The sequence below is a fragment of the Chiloscyllium plagiosum genome, chromosome 17, assembly GCF_004010195.1.
Source record: "Chiloscyllium plagiosum isolate BGI_BamShark_2017 chromosome 17, ASM401019v2, whole genome shotgun sequence".
NCBI classification, from domain to species: Eukaryota; Metazoa; Chordata; class Chondrichthyes; order Orectolobiformes; family Hemiscylliidae; genus Chiloscyllium; species Chiloscyllium plagiosum.
Window position 1 is genome coordinate 34093171 of NC_057726.1, and position 24963 is coordinate 34118133.

General features: G+C 40.2%; 1 protein-coding gene across 1 annotated transcript in view; it reads right to left on the reverse strand.

The window, feature by feature from the left end:
• The window catches only part of tdrd12 (tudor domain containing 12), a 145632-nt gene that overhangs the window by 67938 nt on the left and 52731 nt on the right, over window positions 1–24963 (reverse strand). Inside the window, exons 12-16 of the mRNA XM_043707523.1 lie at window positions 23849–23962; window positions 21940–22125; window positions 16402–16558; window positions 6787–6914; window positions 2384–2575 (exon numbers count right to left, since the gene is read on the reverse strand). Of these exons, the coding sequence (XP_043563458.1) occupies window positions 2384–2575; window positions 6787–6914; window positions 16402–16558; window positions 21940–22125; window positions 23849–23962 (777 nt within the window). The remainder of the gene's footprint in view (window positions 1–2383; window positions 2576–6786; window positions 6915–16401; window positions 16559–21939; window positions 22126–23848; window positions 23963–24963) is intronic.

Consider the following 24963-nt stretch of genomic DNA (forward strand, 5'->3'; position numbering starts at 1 on the left):
TGGATGGTCTGGGAGATGATGGTTTGGTGGTGGGGGGTGGGGTCATGGTCAAGGGGGCAGTAGGAGGAGGTGTCCGCGAGCTGGCGTTTAGCCTCAGCGGTGTAAAGGTCGGTGCGCCAAACCACTACCGCGCCTCCCTTGTCTGCTGGTTTGATAGTAAGGTTGGGGTTGGAACGGAGGGAGTGGAGGGCTGCACGTTCCAAGGGTGAGAAGTTGGAGTGGGTGAGAGGGGTAGAGAAGTTGAGGCGGTTAATGTCGCGGCAGCAGTTGGCTATGAAGAGATCGAGGGCGGGTAACAGGCCAGCACGGGGTGTCCAGGTGGATGGGGTGTTTTGGATGTGGGAGAAGGGGTCGTCAGAGGGTGGGCGAGAGTCTTGGTTGAAGAAGTAGGCGCGGAGGCGAAGGTGGCGGAAGAATTGTTCGATGTCGCGCCGCGTGTTGAACTTGTTAATCCGTGAGCGTAAGGTAATGAAGATGAGGCCTCTGCTGATATTAAAGAGTGGGCCAATGAATTCTTATAATTTCAAACATGCAATATGAATCAAGCTTCAGTAAATCTGATCAGTAAGAATTTTCAATGAATTAGTTAAGCAAGAAGTAATTTAATTACACATTCAACTGGAGAACTGCTGTTCCAGCAACATTCAAGTAGTACACCATCCAGGACAAAGGTGGAAGTGGGTAATGCAAATGCTGGAGATCAGAGTCAAGATTAGAGTGGTGCTGGAAAAGCACAGGTCAGGCAGCATCCGAGGAGCAAGAAAAACCGACGTTTCGTGTAAAAGCCCTTCATCAGGAATGAGGCTGAGAGCCTTGGGGGTGGAGAGATAAATGGGAGGGGAGTGGGGCTGGGGAGAAGATAGCCAAGAGTGCAATAGGTGGATGGAGGTGGAGATGAAGGTGATAGGTTGGAGATGAGGGTGGAGAGGATAGGTGGGAAGGAAGATTGACAGGTGGGACAGGTCAAGAGGACTGTGCTAAGCTAGAAGGTTGGAACTGGGGTAAGGTGGAGAGAGGGAAAATGAGGAAACCGGTGAAGTCCACATTGATGCCATGGGTTGAAGGGTCCCGAGGCAGAAGATGAGGCGCTCTTCCTCCAGGCGTCGGGTGGTAAGAGAGCGGTGGTGGAGGAGGTCCAGTACCTGCATATTCTCGGCAGACTGGCAGGGGGAGTTCAAATGTTTGGCCACTGGGCGGTGGGGTTGATTGGTGCGGGTGTCCTGGAGATGTTCTCTGAAGTGTTCTGCAAGAAGGCGTCCGGTTTCCCCAAAGTAGGGCAGACTGCATTGGGAACAATCGGATACAATAAATGACGTATAGAAGTGCAGGTGAAACTTTGATGGATGTGGAAGGCTCCTTTGGGGTCTTGGACGGAGGTGAGGGGAGAGGTGTGGGTACAGGTTTTTCAATTCCTGCGGTGGCAGGGGAAGGTGCTGGGAGGGGAGGGTGGGTTGTTGGGGGGTGTGGACTTGACGAGGTGGTCGCAGAGGGAACGGTCTTTACAAAAGTCGGATGGGATGGGGAGAGAAATATCTCCCTGGTGGGGTCTGTTTGGAGGTGGCGGCAATGTTGGCGAGTGATGTGATTTATGCAGAGGTCGGTGGGGTGGAAGGTGAGGACCAGGGGTGTTCTTTCCTTGTTGCAGATGGTGGGGTTCGAGGGCATCTTCAAACACATGGGAGGGAAGTTTCCACCCTTAAAGGAGGAGGCCATCTGGTGTGTTCTGTGGTGGAACTGGTCCTCCTGAGAGCAGAACACAGTCAGCTTGATTGGGTCTCATCCACTGTTTAAAAAAAACTCACTTCAGTACACATCATTTACAAGATAATTTGCAGTAACTCAAGATTCTTCGAACAGCAACTTCTAAACGCAACACCCAGAATAATGAGAACAGTGGGAACCACCTATATTTTGTATTCCAAGTCACTCCTGATCCTGACCATACTACTGGTATATTTTCATTGCTTCTGGGTCAAAATTCTAAAACACAATCCTTGACAGCACTGAGTCTTCACAATTACCAATTGTGGTGATGCAATGTGGAGGTTCACCATTAACTTCTCAAGGTCAATGATCTTCCTTGAGACACCCGCATTCCTCGAGCCCATGTTAAAACAAAAATAACAATCTGAAGGCAAGAGTACAGTTTAGATAAAGCTTGTTTGAGGGGGTAAGATATGAAGAAAGGTACATATCAAGGTCTATGCTAGAAGTCAATCATTAATATTGACTTTTACACGGGGTGGAAAAATTCCAAAAGATCAAACTATTTTACTGGTGATACTTTGATAGGCAGATCATGATATTATAATCCATAATAACTACAGTCAGGTAAACCAAGCATTATAATCAAACCATCACACCATGCTTCATGTATACAAACCTGATGGACATTTCCATACAGAGCAGCTTCCTCCATGGCAGTTATAACAACATAAGGATCACTTCGATTTTCTTTCAATAAACTTTCCATTTTTTTTGACCAAAGTTGTCCAACAGCAATGAGCTGTTGTGGAGTTGACCCTCTTTCTGGAACATTAGTAGCTTCCTTGAAGCATTGCAAGATGGTATTCATCTACATTTTAAAAAGATTAAGGTTAAATTTTCATGACATAAATATACATAATCATTTTCTAGCTATATTTTTATATTTACTATATTTTCTACATCCAATGGACACTTAGAAACCCAAAATAAAATAAATAAACCAAGTTGCAACACAATAATACTGCACAGCTACAAGACAGAAATTATTAGAACACACACACATATCAGAACATAAAAAGTGTTGGTAGCTTACTGAGATAATGGGCAAGAAGAAAGTGTTACAAGTGGGGAAACTTGAGAGATAAAAGTAAGTTGCACTTATAGATAATATATTTCATAAAAAACACCATACCTCTATAACTACAATCAGTGAAAACACTTGGAAAATACTATAATGTAATATTGTGTATCATTTACAAAGAAACAAGTCATAGATTGCCCTTTTAGGATAAAGATGGACAATTCCTCCGAGGGTTGTGCATCCTTGGAACATTGCCTCAGACAAGATGGGTGGTGGGGTCATTGAATTTTTTAAGGCAGAGGTAAATACGTTTTAGTAGGGCAAAGGAATCCAAGATTATCAAGGGTATACAGGAATGTAGATTTTGAGGGGACCCCAACTACTTCTGCTCTTAAATTTGCATTCTTAAATGTTTTCCACATAAACCCCAAAGACACAGATGTTTATTACGGACACCTAACTTTGATAATTGAGTCTGAAGTAAGAACTTCTGAAATAAATGTAACATTTAAACATTTGTTCAAGTAGATTGTCACAAAAGTCACGACGACTAGCATCTCCGTTGAGAGGAACAGGAGAAGATCTTTCAACATTTCTAACCAATTCTACTATTCAAGTAACCTTCTGGAATTTGAGTTAACAAAGCAGATCTGAATGATGGACAGTGGTTTTTGCGGAGGTTTATCCCAAATGACTTTGAAATGCAGGCCTCTCGTGGACTGTTCCAGAGATACACACAGATGAAAACCAGCTCCTAATGGACGATGATAAAATTGACCAAAAACATTCTTTTGGTGTGGCCAAAACATTAGTTTGTTTCCAATGTAAACAGCAAATGATGCAGATTGACACATTCTAAAAGTTAAGCACTGTATGTTGAGCAATGCACTAAACCTTGAGATAACTGTCACAAAGACTCATCCACCGCTGTGTACTGAAAAGCTGCAATCATTGTAAAAGTTTCAGACCACATGGCTTACATGCACCTCCAGGGTGTCATATTATTCTTGCACAAGCAACAATATATCAGACTTGCAGCCAAATGGAGAATAGCAAGAAGCACACTTAGTGAAGCTCCAGCATTTTGAGTGGAAAAGTGTGGTTAGAGAATTGGCTGACTGGCAGAAGGCAGAGAACAAGGTTAAAGGGTTAAAAATCACACAACACCAGATTATAGTCCAACAGGTTTAATTGGAAGCACTAGCTTTTGGAGCGCTGCACGGTGGGCGGCACGGTGGCACAGTGGTTAGCACTGCTGCCTCACAGCACCAGAGATCCGGGTTCAATTCCCGCCTCAGGCGACTGACTGTGCAAACACCACACATTCTCCTCGTGTCTGCGTGGGTGCTCCGGTTTCCTCCCACAGGACAAAAATGTGCAGGTAAGGTGAATTGGCCATGCTAAACTGCCCGCAGTGTTAGGTGAAGGGGTAAATGTAGGGGAACGGGTCTGGGTGGGTTGCGCTTTGGCAGGTCAGTGTGGACATGTTGGGCCGAAGGGCCTGTTTCCACACTGTAAGTAATCTAATCTAATCTAAATGCCAATAATTATGATCACACAGCAGACAGCCAACTTTATGATCCTGGATGAGACCACCAAATTAGGTTACGGTCTGGTTAAGGAACACTAACCATTTGTTTTCAAAGTATACAAAAGGTGAGATCTAATGAATTTACTCAGAGAATAAAACCACAAGACTGAACAATTCTGGATAAACAACAATACGATTTTATTAAGCATTATTACAATCTACATTATATATACACAACTTATTTCTAACACTAAGAATAATGTGTTAACCATGGGTAATATTCTGTGTTTGAAGAAGTCACAGAGTACATCTAATAGTAAAAGTGATCAAGACAGATCCATGGATTTCTCAATAACTCTCTCCAGACATTAATGATTATGGGTGTCATCATCTCTCATTGAAAACTTCACAAAACAGTACAGTTCTTCATGTTACCTGAACTGGCCTTTAAATTCCCTTTCAAGAGCTACTCAGGCATAGAATAACTCAAATGACAGTTCTGGTCGATCACCTTCCTTTCCAGGATTTTCATTTTCCTAGGTCTGGGAATTGCACTCTACTACCTGTGCTGAGGCACAACTCCAACCTTTTACCCAAGCCAGTTTCAACAAGTTAGATCTTTCCTTGTACTTTTTCTAGAGTTCCCAGTTTGCTCAGCTGCACCACACTGACACCGTTCATGGCTTTTCAACCACTACCCTTAGCTGTATTGAACCTAAGTGGCCTCCTGCTTGTGAACCATGACAACCTCCTCAGCTCTGAATGTAATACAGATGCCTAATAACTCCTAAAATGTGGCATGAATTCTTAATGCATAGAGATATCCAACTGCTCATGGAACTTAAGCTTTGTGTAGGTGACAGTGAGTTTTGTAGTTCAATTGCCTGCCTAAATCAGCACTTCTAGCTTTGATTCTACCCTCTTTCTTCTTCACAAGCTTACTGACCTTTTATTCTCATCTGTCTCTGTCGAACTCCTGTGCAATGATATCTGAGCTGACCCCAGTGATCATTTGAAAACCATACAATATATGGCACCCTATCATAGAGCAGAATTCAATGGTGTCACCTAACAAGTTTAGGAATTGCTTGTTCTAAATGTTACCAGTCAGAGGTGCTGGTTTGCTCAGTACAAAAAAAGGGATATAACTCAAGGGTTTCATCACAACTGTAGGTTCTCAGTCACTGAAGCAAGCAATCATGCTATTCTGGGGTGGAATATTTGCAAAGAGTTATAGTTCATCCTAAATAAACCATGAGGTGAATGAAACACATTGAATGGCAAAGATAGTGCACCCATTGAAAAGTGCCCTCTAAATTCAAAGTAAGGAATAGCTGGTACAAATGTATCCAGAATGTTTTTGGAAGACAGTTGCATGCTTTTAGATTTTAAGTATCACTCCTCAAAATCCAAATCTGGAAGAGATCACACCAACACTGACAGGTAAAATATTTCAGCAAACATGATACTGAAAGTGGCTACTGGAACATGAAGTTTGAAGAGGACTCTCTGCTGTTGACAATATTCAACATGCCTTTTGGCCAATATAAATTCATTTTGATCTAAAAGTGAGCCAGAATATGTTCCAGTGGAAAGACAAGACAGAGATATTTTGGAGCAGTTAGCACAACATGATATTTACATCTATGAAGAAGATGGGAAAGATCATGAATACTATCCATGTGAAGCCTATGCCAGCAAATACCACAACAATAACAATCATACAAATTAACAGTAGGATAGATCTTTGGCACCTCACATTTTCTCTGCCATTCAATAAGATAATGGACGATCAGACTGTGGTCTCGAACCAACTTCATGATTCTGCCTCCACTGGTCTCTGGGGAACAAATTCCCCACAGACTGATGGCCCTCAAGAGCAAAAAATAATGTTTTTCTCATCTGTCTTTAAATGGAAACCACTTATTTTTAAAACTGTGTCCCCACAGTTCTAGTTTTATTGCTCATAAAAATGTTACAAAGTCATCATAAAAGAGATGTATGCATTTAGTTTCAATGAGTCTTCATGCCTCAACAGGAGCTAAAATGGTCAAAAATGCCCACAGTGACACTTGTGCCGATTGAAAGGATATGCACGGGAAGAATACAGGAAGACTTCTACAATTGCTTCCCTTCATTCAGAAAAGGTGCTCAACTGTTCCACCAACACTACCACAGAGAAGAGAGGATGTATCTCGAAGTGTAACTATGTTTGAGATCGAGAATCAAAGATTTCAAGCCACATTCCTGTTACTCTTAATTTAGTTCTTTATAGGCATCCATTAACAAAATACCCTTAGATCTTAAATCCCACATTGCTCAATTCAAGCCCTTTGTGGGTTTACAAGGACATTCTGAAATCTTAAACCTGCATAAATTTACCCTCAATATCAGTGATGAAGTAAGCAATAATCAAACTTCACATGAATATATTTTGACTAAAACTTTTCAGTACAACCATACTCACTTCATCCATTGCTTCATCGAAAAGTACATCAACTCTATCCAATACCAAATGGCTGAGTCTAATGAAAAATAGACAGTGTATTTGAAGGACACGTACCAAACTGTGTGGAGTAGTAACAACTACATCACCTGCAAGTAAAGTTAATAACTCATTATTGCTTAAAAATTAAATATTATTCCAGGAATTATTGCTCTTATGAAAACTGTGCTCAAAGAAATTAATACTTTGGAAGCACTAAAATTCAATTCAAAGAAAACACAATAAGCTGGTCAAATTTATTAAGTAGATTGTTCTGACTTTACCTTTTATACATCAGTAATTCAAGATAATGCACATCCAAATGTTTTACACAAGTACAAAATCTATATCACATAGATAAACTAATATTCTACACTTGAAATTTCTTTACCATTCGAAATGTGCATATAATAAATTGTCAAAAAAATCTACAATCAATTAAGTTGCATTTTTACACTCATACAAATATCTGGTTTAAAAACCAACACCTCTTTAGCATGTTTTGCTCCAAATGCTCATATTCAGGGTCCAAGAATCATTTTCATTTTTCTATTGCTTTAGCACCATGCCTGTAAACTTCAAATAGAGGGTAAACAATTCTTCAATTGTTTTTTTTAAAAAAACAGTTTTCATCTGTCATGTCTCATCTAAATACATAACAAATACATAAATCCTGCTGCTGGATGGAACTACCAGGAGATCTGCTAAAAATGGTTTGTCATGTTTGTTTGACTTCTAAATTCACTGTACTTCATTAACAACCACTCAGTCATATAACACAGAAACAGACCTTCAGGTCCACTCATCTGCACCGACCAGACATCCCAAACTGACCTAGTCCCACTTGCTAGCATTTCATCCATATCTCTCCAAACCCTTGCATTCATATACCCAGTCGGTTGCCTTTTAAAATGTTGTAATTGTACCAGCCTCCACCATTTCCTCTGGCAGCTCATTCCACACATGCACCACCTGTGTTGTTACCTCTCAGGACCTTGTTAAAAATCTTTCCCCTCTCACCCTAAACCTATGCCTTCTAGTTTTAGACTTCCTCACCCTAGGAAAAAGTAGTTGGCTATTCACCTTATCCATGCACTTTATGATTTTATAAACCTCTATAAAATTCAACCTTCAGCATCCAATGTTCCACAGGAAAAAGCCCAAGCCTATTCACCTTCTCCCTATAACTCAAACCCTCCAGTCCTGGCAACATCATTGTAAATTTTCTTGGCACCCTCTCACATTTAACAACATCCTTCCTATAAAGGGCAACCAGAATTGTACACAGAATTCTAAAAGCGGCTTCACCAATGTCTTGTACAGCTGCAACATGACAGCCCAACTCCTACACTCAATCGTACACTCCCACACCAAATGAAGGGAAGAGTGCCAAATGCCTTCTTCAGCAACACTCCCCAGGGGCCTACCATTAACTATTTAAGTTCTGCTCTCATTTGTCCTACCAAAATGCAACACCACACATTTATCTAAATTACACTCCACTTGCTACTCCTCTACCCATTGGCCAATCTGATCAAGGTCCCATTGTACTCAGATAATCATCTTCACGGTCCATTACAGCAGTTATTTTGCTGTCAGCTGCAAACTTCGTAACCATTCCTCCTATATTCACATCCAAATCATTCATATAAATGATCAAAAGCAATAAGACCCTGCACTGATTCTTGTGGCATATTGATGGTCACCAATCTCCAGTCCAAAATGCAACCCTTCACCACCACTTTCTGTCTTCTACCTTTGAGCTATTTCTGTATCTAAATAGCTAGCTCCCCTTGGATCCCATATGAGCCAACCAGTCTACCATGCAGAACCTGGTCGAACGGTTTGCTTGAGTCCGTACAATGTCTACTGTTCTGTCTTGATCTTTATTGTTACCTCTTCAAAAAAATCAAGTTAGTGCGACACATTGTTAGTACGTCCTTGTCTTTCCAAATCCTGTCCTTCAGAATCTCCTCTGACAACTTACCCACCACTGACATAAATTTCATCAATCTGTATTCCTGGGCTTTTCCTGAAGTTCTTAAATATTGGCACCACATTAGCCAATCTCCAGTCTGTCACACCTCATCCGTGACTATCAATGACACAAATATCTCAGCAAGAGGCCCAGAAATCTCTTCTTCCACTTCCCACAAAGTTCTGGGAAACTTCCTGATCAGGTTTCAGGGACTTATCTACCTTCATGCGTTACAGTGTCCAGCACTTCCTCTTCTGTAATATGAACTATTTTCATCACTATTTATTTCCCCAAGTCCTGCAGCTTCCATGTCCATCTCCACAGTAAATACTGACACAAAGTATTCATTTAATATCTCATCCTGTGGCTTCATACATCAGGTGGCTATGTTAAACTTTAAGAAGGCCTATTCTTTCTCTAGTTACTCTTTTTCTCTTAATTTTATTATCAAATCTCTTTGGATTCTCCTTAACTCAAAGCTTTCTCACATTCCCTTTTTGCGCTCCAGTATACTCCTACTGGGATAGACTCCTCTCGGGATTCACTCGATCCCAGTTGTCTATATCTGGCATGTCTCCTCCTTTCTCTTGACCAATTTCTCAATTTGTCTAGTCACCCAGCATTCCCTACACCTATCAGCCATGCCCTTCACACTCAAAGGAACACACTGTCTCTAAACTCTCATTATGTAATTTTTAACAGCCTCTCATTTCCCAGCTGTCGCTTTGCCAAGTTCCTGTCTAATACTGTCAAAATTAGCATTACTGCAATTTAGAACTTTAACTTTTTGATCAGTTCTATCTTTTTCCATAACTATTTTAAACCCAATAGAATTATGATCACTTGCCCTGAAGTGACACCTCTGCAACATCCACCATCCAACTATACCTCAGTGACCCCTTTATCTGTTGTTCTCCACTTTGCTTGCAAGAAGAGATTTCTAACTATTTACCTTTGACCAAAAATATAATGAAGATCACAAAAATAGCTACAGATCTGGGTTCGGACTCTTAACTTCACAGAAGAGCAAATCACCAAAAAATTTTACTTCATTGAATTATCCAATATTCTTATCAGATATGGGTAATTTTAACCTCCAAACATGAGGAGGATTGGGTTAGGTGGAAAGTTAAGATTGTAAACTTTTGAAACAGATGTCCAGCTGGCTTTGAATGCATACATATCAGTTTAAAAACAGAGGCAAGGCAAGGGATGGATGAGTACCATGCTACTTCAGTGAAGAAAGATTGTAGAACTCTGAAAAAATCTGGGTGTCTGGTATAACAACTGCAAGAGGCCAATACTCAAGTACTGAGGGTGACTGGTAAGGCAAATAGATTATTACTTATTGCAAAGAGAATGGAACATTGAAGTAATGTCATTTTCCTCCAGCTGTAAAAGTGTAGATGAGACCACATTTAGAATATACATATAATTTTGGTCTTCTTACTGAAGAAGGGATATAACTGTATTAGAAACAGCATGGACCAGGTTCACTCAACTAATACCTTGGAACAAGGAAAGGGTGGACAGAGTTAGCTCAGTACTGATTGGAATCTGGAAGAATGAGAGATGCTTATTGAAACATACAATATCCTAAGGGACTTAACAGGGTGGATGCTGAAAGGACGTGTCCTCTTATGAAAGAGGCTGGAAGTAGGGGACAGAATTTAAAAATAAGGAGTGTCCGATTAAAGACGAAGACTCGGAGAACATTTTTCTCTCAGATAAATCTGTGGGATTCTCTTCTCCAGAGAGCATTAGACACAGAATTGAGTATTTTTAAGCCTGCATTAGATAAGGCAGACAGGCAGTGCAAGTTTATCAGATTAGCTATGATCTTATCAAATAGTGACTGGACTAAAGGGACCAATGCATGTGTTTAACTACTTCTGAGAGTCAGATTGAACAAAGAAAATTACAGCACAGGAACAAGCTCTTTGGTCCTCCAAGCCTCTGTCAATCCATGTACTCTATCTAAACCTGTCACCTATTTTCTAAGCATCAGTATCCCTCTGCTCCCTGCCCATTCATGTATCAGTCTAGATACACCTTAAATGATGCTATCATGCCCACCTCTACCACCTGCACTGGCAGCACGTTCCAGGCATTCAATATCATGTGTGAAGAACTTTCCATGCATATCTCCCTTAAATGTTCCGCCTCTCGCCTTCAACTTGTGACCCCCAGGAATTGAGTGCCCCACTCTGGGAAAAAGCTTCTCACTATCCACCCTGTCTGCACCTCTCATGATTTTGTCGATCTCAGTCAGGTTCCCCCCACCTCAACCTCAGCCTTTCTAATGAAAATAATCCTAATCTACTCAGCCTCTCTTCATACCTAGTGCCCTCCAAACCAAGCAATGTCTTGGTGAACCTCCTGTGCACTCTCTCCAGAGCATCCACATCCTTCCAGTAGTGTGAACTGTATGCAGTATCCCAAACGTGGCCAAACCAGTCTTATACATGTGTAAGATGTCCTGCCAACTCTTGTACTCATCCGATGAAGGAAAGCCATATGCCTTCTTGACCACTCTATTGACCTGCATTGTCAACTTCAGGGTACAATGGATTGATCACCCAATTTCTCTGTACATGAATTGCCACCAGGGCTTTTCCATGTAGTTCACTCTTGAATTGGATCTTCCAAAAGGCATCACCTCACATTTGCCTGGATTGAACTCCACCTGCCATTTCTCTGCCCAACTCTCCAATCTATCTATATTCTGCTGCATGGTCTGACAGTGCCCTTCACTTTCAGCTTCTCCATCAATCTTAATGTCATCTGCAAACTTACTAATCAGACCACCTATACCTTCCTCCACACCATTTATCTATGTCACAAACACAGATCCCTGTGGAACATTGTTGGTCACAGTTCTCTATTGAGAAACTTACTACTACTACTACTACGACTGTCTTCTGCTGCCCAGCCAATTCTCTATCCATCCAGCTAGTACACTCTGGACCCCATGGAACTTCACTTTTGCCATGCGAAGGGTTTTTGGGGACCCTTACTAAAGGCCTTACTGAAGTCCATATATATGACACCAACAGTCCTTCCCTCGTCAATCAATGTTGTCATTTCCTCAAAGAATTCTATGAAGTTGGTAAGACATGACCTTCCCTACACAAAACCACGCTGCCTGTCACTGATAAGCCCATTTTCTTCCAAATGTAAATAGATCCTATTCCTTAGTATCTTCTCCAGCAGTTTCCCTACAACTGACATCAGGCTCACCGGTCTAAACTTACCTGGATTATCCCCACTACCCTTCTTAAACAAGGGGCCATTAGCAATTCTGCAATACTCTGAGACCTCAAGGATGCGGCAAAGATAACTGTTAAGACCCCAGCTATTTGCTCTCTCGCTTCCCTGAGTAACCTAGGATAGATCCCACCTGGTCCTAAGGACTTGTCCACCTTAATGTCTTTTAGAATACCCAACACTTGATGCTTTCTTATGCCGACTTGGCCTAAAATAATCAAAAATCTAGCCCGAACCTCAATATCCATCATGTCCCTCTGTTCAGTGAATATCAACGTAAAATATTCAGTAAGAATCTCAAAGGGACAGCTGGAAAATGGAAAGCCTTCAAAAATGAGATAACGAGAGTCCAGAAACAGTATATTCCTACAAGGCTGGTAGGTGTAGGGAATGCTAGACGACTAGAGAAATTGAAGGTTTGGTTAGGAAAAGAAGTGAACGTGTGTCAGGTATAGACAGGAGAGATCGAGCGAATCCTTAGAAGAGTATAAATGCAGTAGGAGTACACTTAAGAGGGAAGTCACGAGGGCAAAAAGGGGACACGAGATAGCTTTGGCAAATAGAATTAAGGAGAATCCGAAGGGTTTTTACAAATACATTAACGACAAAAGGGGCAACTAGGGAGAGAATAGGGCCCCTCAAAGACCAGCAAGGCAGCCTTTGTGCGGAGCCACAGGAGATACTAAACAAGTATTTTGCATCTGCGTTTACTGTGGAGAAGGAAGATATAGAATGTGGGGAGACAGATGGTGACATCCTCTGTAATATGGACATTTTTCAAGGAGGAGGAAGTGCTGGCTGTCTTGAAACGCATAAAGGTAAATAAATCCCCAGGACTTGATCAGGTACACCCTTGAATTCTGTGGAAAGCTATGGGAGTGAGATATTTGCTGAGATATTTGTATCATCAATAGTCACAGGTGAGGTGATGGAAGACTGGAAGTTGACTAACGTGGTGCCACTGTTTAAGAAGGGTGGAAAGGACAAGCCAGGGAACTGTACACCAGTGAGCCTGACCTCAGTGGTGGGCAAGTTGTTGGAGAGAACCCTGAGGGACAGGATTTACACATATTTGGAAAGGCAAGGGCTGATTATAGATAGTAAACATAGCTTTGTGTGTGGGAAATCATGACTCACAAACTTGATTGATTTCTTTGAAAAAGTAACAAAGAGGATTGTTGAGGGCAGAGCAGTCCACGTGATCTATATGGACTTCAGTAAAGCGTTTGAAAAGGTTCCCCATGGGAGACTGGCTAGCAAGGTTAGATCTCATGGAATACAGTCAGAACTAGCCACTTGGATACAGAACTGGCTCAAAGGTAGAAGACAGAGGGTGGTGGTGGTGGTGGTGGAGGGTTGTTTTTCAGAATGGAGGCCTGTGACCAGTGGAGTGTCACAAGGATCAGTGCTGGGTCCACTACTTTTTATCATTTATATAAATGATTTGGATATAAACATAGGAGGTAGAGTTAGTAAGTTTGCAGGTGACACCAAAATTTGAAGTGTAGTGGACAGTGAAGAAGGTTACCTCAGATTAAAACAGAATCTTAATCAGATGGGCCAATGGGCTGAGGAGTGGAAGATGGAGTTCAAGTTAGGTAAATGCGAAGTGCTGCATTTTGGGAAAGCAAATCAGAGCAGGACTTATACATTTTATGGTAAGGTCCTAGGGAATGCTGCTGAACAAAGAAATCTTGGGAGTGCAGGTTCATAGCTCCTTGAAAGTAGAGACACAGGTAGATAGGATAGTGAGGGAGGCGTATGGCATGCTTTCCTTTATTGGCCAAAGCACCGAGTATAGCAGTTGGGAGGTCATGCTGCAGCTGTACAGGACGTGGGTTAGGCCACTGTTGGAATAGAGTGTGTAATTCTGGTCTCCTTCCTAGTGCCAGGGTTGGAAAATTTGAGCTATAGGGAGAGGCTGAATAGGCTGGATCTGTTTTCCCTGGAGCTTCGAAGGTTGAGGAGTGACCTCAGAGGTTTATGAAATCATGAGGGGCATGGATAGGATAAATAGACAAAGTCTTTTCCCCCGGGTGGGGTAGTCCAGAACTCGAGGCCATAAGTTTAGGGCGAGTGGGGAAAGACATAAAAGGGACCTCAGGGGCAACTTTTTCACGCAGAGGGTGGTACATGTATGGAATGAGCTGCCAGAAGAAGTGGTGGAGGCTGGTACAATTGCAATATTTAAAAGGCATTTGGATGGGTATATGAATAGGAAGGGTTTGGAGGGATATAGGCCAATTGCTGGTAAATGGGACTAGATTAGGTGGGGATATCTGGTCGGCATAGACTAGTTGGACCTAAGTGTCTGTTTCCATGCTGTACATCTCTATTACTCTATGACCCATTTTCTCTGACTCTACCACAAATTTCCTCCTTTGTCCTTGAGTGGACCAATCCTTTCTCTAGTTTCCCTCTTGCTCCTTATATATGAATAGGCTTTTCTTTTAAGGAAAAGGATTTTCATCAACCCTGTTTGCTACAGATATTTCATGATCCCTTTTAGCCCTCTTAATTCCTCGTTTCAGAGTGGTCCTACTGTCCTGACATTCTTCCAAAGCTTCTTCTATTTTCAGTCACCCAGGTCTTATGTATGCTTCCTTTTAGCTAGTCTCACAATTTCACTTGTCATCTATGGTTCCCCAATCTTGCCATTTCTATCCCTCATCTTCGCAGGGACATGTCTGTCCTGCACTCTAAATAACCTGTCTTTAAAAGCCTCCCACATATCAAATGTTGATTTACCATTAAACAGCTGCTCCCAATCCACATTCCCCAGCTCGTGCTGAATTTTGCTATTGTTGGCCGTTCCCCAATTTAGCACTCTTCCTTTAGGACCACTCTCATCTTTGTCCATAAAATTACTAAAACTTACGGAACTGTGATCACTATTCCCAAAGTAATCCTCTACTGAAACTTCAACACCTGGCTGGACTCATTCCCCAACACCAGGTCCAGCAATGGCCTCTTCCCAGGTTGGAATATTTACATACTGTACTATAAAACATTCCTAGATGCTCCTTATATATTTTGCTCCATCTAGACCTCTAAACTAAGTGAATCCTAATCAAATGTTGGGAAAATTAAAATCTCCCATTACCACTACCCTGTTGCTCCTACATCTTTCCATAATGTGTCAACATATTCGTACCTCTATCTCATGCTTGCTGTTGGGAGGCCTGTAATACAGCCCCAACATTGTTACTGCACCCTTCCTATTTCTCAGCTCTGCCCATATTTGCTCACTACTCAAGTCCTCCATGGTGTCCCTCTTCAGCACAGCTGTGATATCCTTTCTGACTACAAACGTAACTCCTCCACCCCTTTTCCCGCCCTCTCTATCCTGCCTGAAGCATCTATGTCCTGGGATATTTAGTTGCCAATCTTGCCCTTCCCACAACCACGTTTTAGTAAGAGCAATAACATTATACTCCCAGGTACTAATCCAAGCCCTAATTTCATCTACATTACCTAATACACTTCACACATGAAAACAAATACACCTCAGACCACCTCTCCCTTTGCGTTCACCATCTGCTTCCTAACTACTCTTTCCCCTTAGTCAGGCTGACTTTATTATTTAATTCCTCATAGGCTTTAGTTACTACCTCCTTACTGTCCACTAACCTCATTTGGTTCCATTCACCCTATCACATTAATTTAATCCCTCCCCAATAGTATTAGCAACAGAACTCCCCAGAACATTGCTTCAGGTCCTGCCCAAGCATAGACCATTCAATTTGTAATGGTTCCACCTTCCCCAGAACTGGTCCCAATGTCCCAAAAATATGAACCCCTCCTCCCTGCACCATCTCTCAAGCCATGCATTCATCCTGCCTATTCTTTCATTTCTATTCTGACTAAAACGTGGCACTGGTAGCAATCCCAAGATTACCACCTCTGAGGTTCTATTCTTTAACTTGGCTCCTAACTCCATAAATTCTTCGTGTAGGACCTCATCCCATTTCTTTTTACCTATATCATTTGGGCTTTTATGCACCACGACAGCTGAGTATTCACCCTCCCACTTTAGAATGTCCTGCAGCCGATCTGATACATCCCTGACCCACTCACCTGGGAGGCAATATACCATATGGGAGTTTCGTTTTCGACCACATCAACCACCTTGAGGAAAGCTGCATGATTGAAATTTAATTGTATTTCTATTTTTAACTACACAGTTATGCTGAAAAGATGCCATTACAAAGGTCAACTTTAATGAAATTACTCATTCAATGACAGAGGTTGGAACACATTAGCTTTTTTTATAGTATTCTCTCTCAACAAAGATCAAAGGCCAGAATTTCCTCAGAAGCCAATCTGCTTGCAACTACAAAGAGTACACTTACATCCTTTGGTAAACTTTATTTTCTTGATTTCTTCTGGATCCTGTCCAACCAAAACCAAGGATAGAGAAAGCGGTCGGGAAGTTCTTATTAAATCAGTTAACATCTGGTACACAAAATGGGCCTTCTGTCGTCCAGGGCAAACAATTATTGCTAATGGCTAATATTTAAAATAGAAGTGAAGATTGTTTTATTAACATTAGTTGCATACATTGTTCAAAAAAATACAAAACTCTAAATATAATGTTTTAGCCACATGTTAAAACACATTTGTCTTAAATCATACTTTATCTTTGCAGTCATGATAACCCCAAAATTAACACTGATATGTTAATTTTATAAACACAAATTATATACCCCAGTGTTCAGTGAACTTGTGGAATACTGAAGAGGTTTCCCAAATGACTGGTAATTTTTTTTTCCTCTTCCTCCCTACACATTTTGATCTCTTATTGAATTGAATTTTTGAACTGAATTGAATTTATTGTCATATGTACTGAGGCACAGTGAAAAGCTGTGTCTTGCGAGCAATACAGTCAGCTCACATAGTTATGTAGCATAGATAAGTAGATTTTGCCCGCCTGCATTGCTCATCCTGTACTTCTGAACGTTTGGAGCAGCCACAACCCTGGTTATACAAGAAGTAGACAAGAAAACCACAAAGTTGAAGAGAGTTTTTCATTATAATTCTATGGAAAGCTTCTGGTTTAGATCGTAAATGAACATCTGTCAGATCAATTAAATAATATTGAAGTCATTTAGCAGTATTTTGATCTCTGCAATAGCTAATACAAGTAAGGAAATTACCAGGCAGTAGTTAGCTTGTTCAAAAATGTACTTTTAAAATCCTGGCCAATTTAATTGCTAGGATTGAGGAATTTTATGATCATAAAGTTGAGCGTCAAGTAGAACATCAAAGGTTTGAACAATGCTGTTCTATTAAATGCAGTGGTTAAGGGGTTGAAATGGTGATAAGAATATTGCTTTCATGGTACAGGCTAAAGTTGGCTTCTTGGAAGAAATTGCTACTCATGCCATGTGTACTTGTATACTGGTTGAAAGTGTGGTGCTGGAAAAGCACAGCAGATCAGGCAGCAGCCAAGTGGAAAGAGAATCAACATTTCAGGTATAACTCCTTCACCAGGAATGAGGCTTGTTGGCCGGGGTGGGGGCAGTGGAATGGGGCTTATATACCAGCAACTCAAAATCATGGGCTCCCAAAGTGACACTAACCTGCGAGAGGATTGCACCGACACAGCTAACTCACTAGTGAACCAGATGAATTTTTCAACAATCAACAGAGATGAGAGACATTGATAGATATTGAGAGTCCTTTTTCCCAATTCCAGATTAGTTAATGAAATTAAACTTTAATTCCACAAGTAATAGTGAGATTTGAACCTATCTCCCCAGAGCATTATGGCCTGGGCTTCTGGATTACCAAGTTTAATGTGCAATGACCAGGTGATGGCTGATCTGATTTTAACCTCAATTTTACATTACTGTATACCTCAGATATTCTTCCATCCATGTGATAATCGAAAATCTATTCATTTCTGCCTTATAAACATTTAAAGATTGTGTATCCAATACCATCGCAGGAAGGAAATTCCAAAGATCTTCAGAGAAAAATGGCTCCTCTCAATGTCCTAAATGGGCAACCTCTTATTTTTAAACTATAGCCCCTAGTTCAAGATTCTCTCGATCAAGTCCGCTCGGGATTTTACAATGTTTTTCGAAGAAACTGTTAATTATCACCCAGTAAAATGTTCTTGAAATTTATGTGGAAGGGGAGATTTCAGTCAACATGACAATGTTACATGCTCAGGATGAAATTCCTTTGTACTACACCTAGAAAACAATTATCATTTCATTTAACCAACAACTCCAATTGGAGCAACGTTCCAGGGATTCATACTGATAATAAGTCATATTCAAACCCAAAATAAAGCTAGAATTCACTTGGGACAAGATATCTTGTGTACCAGTCAGAAGTGCTTAAACTGAAAACCAAAGCAGCAGTTCAATATGACTTAACAATTTCTTTGGCTCATTAGTGGGCTTGCAGAAAAATATGCTGTAAACTTTTAAGTATGTTATCAGAGACATCTGGCCAGAATTTTTTTCTGGGGAGAAGCTGAACAGTTTGGGTACACCCAAATTAAATTTTTGATCCTAAATTTATTCTGATACCAACTGTTAGCCACCAACTTGTGGGGTTAAACCAAGAGGCAGTACTCTGCCTAAACATTTAATGGAATTAGACAATGTACATGATTAGATTGAGGAGAAAGTGAGGTCAGCAGATCAGAGCTGAAAATGTGTTGCTGGAAAAGCGCAGCAGGTCAGGCAGCATCCAGGGAACAGGAGAATCGACGTTTCGGGCATAAGCCCTGAAGAAGGCTTATGCCCGAAACGTCGATTCTCCTGTTCCCTGGATGCTGCCTGACCTGCTGCGCTTTTCCAGCAACACATTTTCAGCTCTGATCTCCAGCATCTGCAGACCTCACTTTCTCCTCAAAGATTTTAACCTACTGCGAATCCTCTTACAAGGATGCCTTCCTTGAAGAAGCTCTCTTCCTCCCTCTACAAATATTTCAGTGAGTCCCTCTCTCACTGCACCCCTCAGGTCATCTCCTCTGCACAGAAGCTCTTCAGCCACATTCTCAAACAGACTCACTACCACAGCCATATCTCCTTCCTCAGCACCTGCCTACGGAACCGACTGATCCCGCACGGACTACGGACCATTCCTGAAGAAGGGCTTATGCCCAAAACATCGATTCTCCTGTTCCCTGGATGCTGCCTGACCTGCTGCGCTTTTCCAGCAACACATTTTCAGTACATGATTAGATTCCCTACAGTGTGGAAACAGGCCCTTCGGCCCAACTAGTCCACATCAACCCTTCGAAGAATAATCCACACAGACCCATTCCCCATATTTACCCCTGACTAATACACCTAACTCTCCAGGCAATTTAGCATAACCAATTCACCTAGCCGGCGCACCTTTGGACTGTGGGAGGAAACCGGAGCACCTGGAGGAAACCCACGCAGACACAGGGAGAACGTGCAAACTCCACACAGTTGCCAGAGGCTAGAATCGAACCCAGGTCCCTGGTGCTGAGGGGCAGCAGTGCTAACCACTGAGCCACCGTGCTGCCCTTACATGTGAAGGAAGGATATTTAATTCACAAATTATACTGTAGAACAGAACTATTGAGTGGGAGCAAATTGAAGGATAAATAACGGGTATTAATTCTCTAACATAGAATAGAACAAAGGAAAATTATTTACTCGACTTCACGTTAAGTATCTTAGTACGTAATGAGATCTCTATCAGAGCATCTAAAAGACCGATCCTAACAGTCAGCTTGAAATTGACCAGTCTCATTTGTTAAATTAGATTTGATAAGATAAATTAGATATTGACAGTAGTCGAATCTGTATGAACATATAGATAATTCCAATATATATTGAGAAAAAAACATAACTCTTCAGTAGATTTGAGATTTCTCAGAAGGTTCACTTGAACTAAAGTGTTAACTCCAACTTCTCACCACAGATGCTGCCAGACCTGTTGAGCTTTTCCTGTTTCCGATTTACAGTATCCACAGTTCTTTTGTTTTTTTCTGGAAATACTCAGATTGATCAGCATGAGCAAAATGATTACAACTTATGACATCTTTATTGTGTTTGTCACCACGGCCACAAATTCATAACATGCAGTTTCCCTCTAGATGTTGACTGGCCTGCTGTGTTTTATGTTACAGTACCATTGATTAAAGTGGAAAACATGTGAATGAAGGGAGCATCTAAAACCTATAAATTCAATGATATTCCATAGGAGATAGATAATAGAAAATTCACCAAATTGGACCAAGACTCTGATCTGGAAAATGTATTGTCCACAAATCACTGATGGCAAAGAATAAAACAGATAAGAAGTTGTTGACAACTTCTGCTGCCTCACAGCTGCTCTTGATATGCAGACTATGAAGGTCGTGTTCAGGCCTTTCAGGTGCTGGAAAATTCCTATTAACTGACTATTGATAATAGAGTTTTATTTTTAAAACAATGTTAAACAAAACAAATGAGGCTTCTTTCAGGTTTTAAATAAACATCTAGGCAAGGAGGTAAATGATGTGATATTTTTGGATTATTCAGAAGAATTTGATAAAATGTCAATGATAGGCTTTGAATTAAGACTTATGTTCACAGATTGAAGTTAATAGATTAGCATGAATTGAAGATTGGATAATAGGCAGAAATCAAGCTAATTTTCAGGTTAGCTGGCTCCAATTGGAGTAGGCTCGGTTATTTAAGATTTATATTACCAACTGAAAAGGAGGGGACTGAATAAAATCAAAATAAAGTACTGAAGAAAAACACCTAAATGGCAAAGTAAGCTGTGAGAAGGACACAAGAAGGCTGAATAGAGATATGGATAACTTGGGTGAATTGGCAAGAAAATGGCTGATGGAATAGAACGTGAGAAAAATGTAAAAATATTCACTTTGGTTGGGTTAGGAAAACAGATATTTTTAAAAGGTGTGATTATTAAATATTGATATTCAAAAAATTACAGGAAGTTAACAAAGCAATTAATTAGGTTGGCATTAAGATATGTTAAGTATTTATTGCATAAGAATATTACAACATTAAGGAAATATGGCTACAATTATACAGGGCAATGGCAAGTGCATACCTACTGTAAAGTAAGGATTATATCCCTTAAGAGGTAGTGTAACAAAGATTTCCTAGATTTATTCCTAGGACAAAATGAGTAAAACGTGCCTATATGCTCTAGAGTCATCTCACAGAAATATGTACATTTTTTTGCAAGGCAAACAGGATTGACAAGCTGCAGAGTCTAAAACTCGGTCTAAAACTAAAAGCTTCAGTTTGAGAGGGTCAAGCATTTAGGAATACACATTAGGTTGGGAAACCTTGAAATTCTGTTCTCCAGACAGCTGTGGGTGCTCAGTCATTGAGCATACTTAGAAATGAAGTCAACAGTGTTTTGATTTCTCAGGTAACAGAGGGATTTAGGGGCAAAGCAGGGATGAGAACTAAGGTAGAAAGTTGGTCTTAATTTTATTCAAATGGCAGAACAGGTACACAGACCCACCCAGCCTACTCCTAACACTGTTTATGTGTGATATCTCATTTACATTAGGGAAGTCAAGACTGGACTGATTCAACATAAACTGTATTGGCAGCAAATTGAGAAAGATTACACATGTTAAGCTTGCATAGGACAGGTTACACTGCAGACAGTGAAGCCAAATATGTAGACATGTTTTACAAACCCAGAAATGGACTCTCACAAAACTAACAGAAAAGTTTCAGCTGTGAAAAAAAGCAATATGAGAGAATGTAGCAAAAGTGAGTTGCTTTATTAGTCCCTGCTGAACATCATCTAGTTTAACTTTTGGAAAATATCTGTATTTGGTTTCAAATTTTAATTTAAAGTATACTGATAAATAATAGTGAGTGTATCTGGACATGATAGCAAAAAAAAATCATCAAGGTCCTTACCAAATTTCGCCTGGGTTGATAGTTATACATGGATGGTAATTGTAAAAACGTCAACAATGGAGGGAGGTACAGAAGAGGATCATCTCCTTTCTGCGAAACTGCAATCAAGTCACAACCACGGCCTATAGCAGGCCAACAGTAAGCTTGCACAACATTTGGACGAACAATTTTTTTCTTGCACAGTTCCTGAGAGAAAACAGACCAGATAAATATGTCAAAAACAATATGCCATGATTTGACATTTTGGACTAAGCAACATTAATAATGTTGCAAATAATCTGTAAATTCACCCTGTAGCTACACAATCTCACTCATCACAGCCAAGCCATTTTCTAACCGGTACATGGTAGAAAGCAATAAGTGACGCACATTTATTTTAGTTAAATGACACCGACAGTACAGAGGGAAGAAGAGCAGTTTAGATCAGGTGCAAGACAGACATTGTTGAGTAACTTTTGTTTAAAATGTAATCTCTATGATCTTTGGCACGCATTGGGAATGGGGATGCCACTTAGCTGAATCGGTCAGTTGTAAGAGCATTACTAGTGATGCCTGGGAGAACTCAACTTAGGAGGGCACGGAGGCTCAGTTGTTAGTACTGCTGCCTTACAGCGCTAGGGACCAGATTTGATTCCAGTCTCGGGCGACTGTCTGTGTGGAGCTTGCACATTCTCCCAGTGTCTGCGTGGGTTTTCTCCGGGTGGTCCAGTTTCCTCCCACAGTCCAAAATGTGCAGGTCAGGTGAATTGACCACGCTATACTGCCCATAATGTTAGGTACATTAGCCAGAGGGAAATGGGTCTGGGTGGGTTACTCTTTGGAGGGTCAGTGTGGACTTGTTGGGCCAGATGGCCTGTTTCCACACTGTAGGGAATCTAATCTAATCTAAACTGGCCACTGCCACAAGATGAATGTGCGTTTTAAAAATATGTGGTCAGCAATGTTCAGAAATACCAGTATTCCTGGCTATGACGGATGAGTCTATCTTTATTGATAACATAAATCATGAACTAGCTTTAATAAAGCACCTGACATATCATTTGATTCCAATAGCTAATGTTATCCAGATTCCAAGCATCTGAAATTCCCCTTTTGAACCTTGAATGCCAAATGCATGAGAATGTCAAATGTTTAGGGTCTTGATAACAAGGACTTTGTTGTATAAAATATCAAGTTAGTTTCTTTAAAAAGCATATGAGATACTCATTTAGGTTTAACAACAATTGAATGCTTTTGATAATTACATTCCTTCTGCTCAAGGCAGACATTTTTGAAAGTCATCAAACTGCAAGAAATTCAATATGTCCATAATGGAGTACATAAATATATGTGTGTTGAGTCATTGTACAGGCAAGGCAGTGAAGCAGTTACAACAGTTCTATTAAACAACAATGACAAGTTCTATTAAAGATACAAAGAAAAATCTCAAGTCACTTCAAGGGACTGTCAGGAAATAAGAACAGGAATTTTATTTATGAAGTAAAAAATTAAGTTAAAGAGAGACACATTTTCAGAAATTAATGACAGTGACAGAGATTTAAAAAACCTTGACTTAAATTGTGGTAGACCAAAAAGCCAGTGACCTAATCTGATACCACAAAATCAATAGTTCTGTTTTAATATTTGGCATGAAAATAACCCAGATAAAAATTATTAACTTGAATAATTCATGTAAAAGATACATATGCAGGAAATAATTGCCAACTTGCTAGACTAAAAACATCCAAAAAACAGAGAATAAAAGCAGAATGCAAGATACATATTATTTTACCACAAAGAAAAGGAAATGAGCTTGTGCATTGTAGGCCCTTTTAATTCACTGGTATAAGTTTTGAATTTATTCCAATTTTGAACTGAAGATAATTTCTGTAGGAACTTGCAGGCAATTAGTGATATAAAAGAACATTACCTTTTTTAAATCCAGAGAAATAGGTGACATTTCCATGCTCCGACAAGGTCTCAGTTTGATTAGTGAGTGCACCAAGACTCCATTGCAGAGGTCAAAAGCCATTTTGTAGGATGGCTAAAAAGAATAACCAAAAAAGAAAACCTTCTGTAGTCTTGAAAGACAACTACCAGTTTTAACTGCTCAACAATGCAACTGATTTGATTCATGGCCTACTGTCAATGTGTGCTGTTCTGAGAGCATCAAAACTCACTTTTTTATACTGAGACTTTTTAAAATAAATGGTTTAAGTAAAATTTTTAAATTTGTAATTCAACCGAGCTGACAATTCAGTTAAGTTACTTAACACAAGAAATTGAACACCACATGAAAGAATGTAACTCATAAAATATCTGACATTAAGAGCCACTGAGTTTATATCATAAAGAAATCATTCCGATAATATTCATAAATCATTAAAATTCTACACATATATATTGACCAGTATAATACATAGAAAGGATGCTTTGAATTGCTAATGAGGTAAAACTGAGACTAATTTACAACAGTTTAGGAGAAATTAGCCTCTACAAGTGCAAAATGACTTCGCCTTTCCGAATCTTATTAGCTTTAGTCTTTGTTCCATTTTTAATTTTGCACAACATCATAATTTCTCAAGATAGGGATGCACGCAATAGAGAAGTTAGATTTGAAAATAAATGACATTTCTGTACCAAATGTTTTGTACATTAATATAACAGCTCAATGGCTGCAGAAGATTAGTACACTCTGGCCTAAATGGATTTCCATTTGTCGCACCAGTTTTATGGGCAGCCCTGTAATAACACTATACTATCAATCAGTTATATGTTTGTCCAAGTTAGTCAGGTCACAAATTTGAGCATATATCTTACACTTCAGTAAGCAGCAGTGTTCCCCAGTCATACATCTGTATGCAGAGCCACAAAATTGTCACATATATAAAATATATACACACCCGCAAGTTCTTGTGGTTCTACTCAAGGTATACATGTTGTCATGAAATTCAGAGCAATAATTGGAGGATGAGTAGATCAAGGATATTTTATTACAGTTTTTACTGATAAGTTTAATAATAAACAGGGAATGCTTATACATCT